We start from the raw sequence: 4,971 nt of genomic DNA on the forward strand, positions 1-4,971 counted from the left end.
GGATGAAGGCTAATACATCCAAGGTTGATGTGAGACGCCTTGCTTTGAAAAGCCGATAGGTAGAGACCTAAGCCTACAAAATATTTTCCTCCTCTCTCTTAGAGAGGCAAGAATAAGCCAAAGCTCTAATATTTCTATCTCAACTTAGAAGAGTACATCTTGATTAACTTTGGGGTATGATCCAGATCCCCTGCACTTCACTGAGCACAAACATATGATCGTAGGATACTACAAAGAAGGTTCTTAGTGGAGAAAACCATGAAAAAAGAGTCCATCTGAAATAGCCTAAGATCAGAGGGGTCTCCTCCTACTCCAAACCAAACAAGTCTTGGTAGACTGAGGGCCTAGTGGATTAGCTTCAAATGATGCTAGCCACTCCTTGAGGTGAAACTTTCACTCTCCCCCTTTATATACCTCGCTAAAAATGTGGTTAAGGTTTAAGTCTAGGATGATTAGATCCCTAGGCAAACCTCCTACTAAAAAGAAAAATATGCGTGTTTCTCTTGCACCTAAGTTCTCAAAGGAAAGCGAGAGGAGAGGATACACACACAATAACCTGGATTAATATAAATGTGCAAGTGGATCAAACATGACAAACAAATTTTGTTAACCTTAAGAAATACAAATGTGAACTAATCTATAAATCAATGAAAAAATGTTTGGTTGAAAAATATTCTAACAAATGAAATTTGCAACCACAAATATGTTAGTAGACTCAAGAAAAAAATTTGGACATACTAAACTCAAGCTGCACCACTTGGTTAGTCCAAAATGTTAGCTAAAAACCAAACTAAATGAGAAAATGAACTCTTTGTTTTGTATGTATAAGAGACAAAAATAGAAACACAGTTATACTTGACAAATGCACATAAAGATGATGCAAATGCATAGATATGAGAAACAATTGTGCAAGTACACATTGTCAAAGAATGAAGACGGAGAACATGGACAATTGGAGAAAGAAAATAAAAGCACAACAAAATGTGACCAAAGCATAGAAATAAATGTTAAATGCAAATAAATAACTAAATAATGTGTATAAATAACTGAAAATTGCACAAATATGTGCAATAATTATATAGAAATAGAATTGAAAACCTAAAGTATGAAAAATAAAAAATAAAACCATAGGTACAAAAAATAAAAAAGCACATATTTCAGCAACAAATGCGTAGGACTGGTGAACAAATACAAAAAAAAAAAAATGCAACCGTGTAACATAATTCAATAAAAACACATAACTGGAAGGCAAATGCGTAGATCCAACCTATAACTTTTGAAAACATTAAATCAATAGAACCAATAAAAAAATGGGACTAGGGTCCTATTTGGCATGCCAAAATGTGTAAATTTAAATTTAACCTTATTGTACAGTCATGAAAAATCCCAACCACAAGCCTAGAAATTAAAAAAAAACCAATAATAATGGAGCTCTAAATCAAGTATGCAAACAAAATATAAAAAGTTATACCTCGCACCTACAATAAGCTTGACTCCATTGTTCTCTTAACCTTCAAGATCTTGTAAATAATATGTATTTGCTCTTAGAATTAAGCACTAGCACAAGATGATGTAAATAAATGGAACTTGTGGTTGATTGATGGTGCAAGCATGATGAAAGCATAATAATGAAAGATAATTGATACTATGAGGACTTTAAGAAAATTCAACATAATAGATGTAGGCATTGGTTGTATATATGTGAAATGAGAAGAATAAACCTATTTTATAGAAATCTCCAAGATAATCAAGGGCTTAAAATTAAGAGGTTAAAATATGAATGGTCGTGATTAAGAAGTGAAAGGAGAATGAATAAGATTAAGAGGTTAAAATAAGATAGAGGGATTAGATTAAGATGTGGAATATAGTGAATAAGATTAAGAAGTTAATTTGAATGAATGAATGAATGAGATTAATAGGTGGGTTGACTTTTTGAATCAATGAATCTAGACATATGAAGAAGATGACAAAGTGAGACACATGTCACATGACTAAGAATTTAGATTATGATTCATGTGAGCAAGTTGGAGGGCTAGGATTATAAATAAGAGGATAATGAATTAATTAAATAAATAAAATTATTTATTTAATTAATAGTTGAAAATATGAGATTATAATAATTAAATAAATAATATTTATTTATTTAATTAAGTGAGGTCATTTTTAGCTCTCCATAATTAATAATATGATGAAAACATGAGAGTATGTATATAATAAAGATATAAAAAGATTGTATATGCAAATACATGTAAATGAATGTGAAATAAATAAAGATAACCATTAGACCATCAACCAAACTTAAAATAAAATTGTACCTTTTATTAATAGTTAATTGTATTATATTATTTAAAAAAAATATAAGCAAGACTAAATGACATTGACATAAAACAAATGACTTATAACATTACAATATTAAAAAGGTTTTAAAGACTATTATTTAATATAAATATATTACATTCTTATCCCAACAACAACAAAAACTAAATTAATATATACAAATAGATATTAAACAAAAATAAATATTAAATCACAACCAAACTCAATATCAAAATATCAAGCTATTTTCATCTAAATATCTCACTTATAACAAACCATTTCATAAATATGGACATTAATTATTATTTATTTCTATAATCTTCCTTGCTTTATTTAATATTAAAAAAAAAAAGAGGATACTAGCATATGCTTTGCAAATTTTTATAAATAAAATTTATATAAAAAAAAATATGCACTTTTTCTTTAATAAGGCCTTTGAAATTCACTATTTAGTTCTTTATCGTAACAACATAGAAAAACCTAAATCCACTCTTAAAGAAATAAACATCTCTGACTTTAGAGTGAAAACCCCTGTCCGCCGCCCCCAAAAACGCACGTGGACCCCATGATGAGTCTAATGACGTAAGCTGCGAGAGATGTCGGCCGTACAACTTGTATGGGAATCCTAAAAAGACTTAGCCAACAAGATAACTACACGCTTTTTGCATGTGACGACAAAATCGTGTACGTCTGTGTACACTAAATTCATTTGAAACGTTTTCAACACTTTTATGGCTCTACGAAATTGTCAAACTTCCCACGAGACAGATGGTGACATTTTTTGGGCGGTTTTACAGCAGCTGGTTTGGATAAACAAGCGGTTTTCACCTTCTTTAAATGCCCAAGCTTACATGACCTATTACTAAATGCATTCCTCCTCTGTAGGCAATGTGAAAAGAAGCAGGAAGTTTTTATCCATGGAGTGGTACAAAGAGAGTGCAATCAAGGCATATCTTGAGACAGTAAAGCTGGTAAGAATTTTATTTTATATCATTAAATTTGATAATCTATGAGATTAGTTATTCGTTTTTTAGATTTGATTGTGTAAGTTTTTTGAGCAATCAGTTTCGGATCAGTATTTTCTCATTTTCTAAGTTCTTAAGTTTTACAATCTGATGATGGATCACAGAGTGTGATCCGAAACGTCTCACTTCCTTAAGCTCTTATGTTCTACAACCTAATGATGGATCACAGTGTGTGAGCCGAAGCGTGGATGCTCAAAAAACATATACAATCAAATCCAAAAACTAACAGCATAATTTTTTTCTTGAATATCATCAAGTTTCTACAATCTATATGAGATTATGCTGTTTTATTTCTAGATTTAATTGTATGAGTTTTTTGAACATCCATGTTTCAGATCAAAGTTTTTTCACTTCCTTAAGCTCTACAACATCTTGACGATGGATCAGAATGTTTTCTCACTTCCTTAAGTTCTTAAGCTCTCCAACATTCTGATAATAAATCACAAAGTGTGATCCGAAACATTGATCAAACAATTTACACAAAATGAATACATTAAACTTCCCTTTTTTTCCCTTTTTTTTTGTGGGTTTGTTGTTTTTGATGATCTGTAATGGATTTTGTTGTGTTCAGTGCAAGCTGGATCATGAGAGAAGGTGCTGTTCATTTTGGAATCCAGGGCTGCAGAACAGTGAGCTGATAGCGGCTTTGGCGGCTGGTACAAATTCACAGCTCATAATTGAAATATGCAGTAGCATGACCTGCACTACCATAGCTCTGGCGGCTGCTTCCAGACAAACAGGGGGCCGTTTTGTTTGCATTTTATCCAGACCAGATAGCCTTCCTGAGTCCTTGGAGAGAATGGAGGCCGTTGATCTGTTGGGTGGTGTGGAATTCTTAGTAGGAGAGGCCAAGGATCTGATTTCTCCATTCTCTAACATTGATTTTGCCCTTGTGGATTGCAGTAATGATAAATTTGTAGGGCTTTTCAAGATGCTGAATTTTAACCCGAAGGAAGCTATTCTCAGTACTAATAATCTATTGAATAAGGGTAGCTATGAGCGAGGAGGGTGCATATGGCAGACCCAGCGTATTGGGGACAGTCTTCAGGTTACCAGAATAAAGAGGGGTTGTGTCACGTCACGTCAGATCAAAAAACGTTGGATTGTTCAGATTGATAGCCAGACTGGAGAAGAACATATTTTTCTGATCCGTAGAAATCGGTCTCAGACTCGCTAGAAGAATAAGCAGAATAGATTTTTATGTATATTTCCTAAATTTTGTATGGATTTCTATGTATATTCCTAAATTTTGTGTCCACCCATTTTCAGTGGTGGTCGACATGGAATAACTCCTTTAAAAAGAGATGTTAAAGAGATAAAATTTCTATAATTTATATATAATTGAAATCAGTTGTTTTTATATTAGATTGTGTGTTCTTTTTTCATTAGTTTCAGATCATATTTCGTGATCAATTATCAAAATGTTAGAATATAAACATTTTTTTAAAAAAGAGGGATAGCATCTATTTTAAAGTAAAAGAATAGTATTGAATATTGTGATGGTTTTGTACCATAAATTATAATATTTTAATGGTTTTGACAGAATGGAATTAATCATTTAAGTTGGTACATTTAGTAATTGGTTACAACTTTGAAAACTATGTGCCATTAAGCATGCTTAGCCTTAAAC

General features: G+C 31.8%; 1 protein-coding gene across 1 annotated transcript; it reads left to right on the forward strand.

Annotated features, from left to right (window-relative positions):
* Positions 1–3,196: 3,196 nt before the first annotated feature.
* LOC131051939 (uncharacterized) lies at positions 3,197–4,701 on the forward strand. Its single transcript, XM_057986544.2, has 2 exons — positions 3,197–3,287; positions 3,913–4,701. The coding sequence occupies exons 1-2, from the start codon at positions 3,234–3,236 to the stop codon at positions 4,516–4,518; spliced, it is 660 nt and encodes a 219-aa protein (XP_057842527.2). The 5' UTR covers positions 3,197–3,233; the 3' UTR covers positions 4,519–4,701.
* The last annotated feature ends 270 nt before the right edge of the window (positions 4,702–4,971 follow it).

The sequence above is a fragment of the Cryptomeria japonica genome, chromosome 2, assembly GCF_030272615.1.
Source record: "Cryptomeria japonica chromosome 2, Sugi_1.0, whole genome shotgun sequence".
Classification (NCBI taxonomy): Eukaryota; Viridiplantae; Streptophyta; class Pinopsida; order Cupressales; family Cupressaceae; genus Cryptomeria; species Cryptomeria japonica.

Excerpts from the sequence above, each read along its gene's own strand:
- LOC131051939 (XM_057986544.2), top strand. The coding sequence starts at position 3,234 with ATGGAGTGGTACAAAGAGAGTGCAATCAAGGCATATCTTGAGACAGTA. Across the intron at positions 3,288-3,912 it reads ATCTTGAGACAGTAAAGCTG|TGCAAGCTGGATCATGAGAG; the intron begins GTAAGAATTTTA and ends TGTTGTGTTCAG.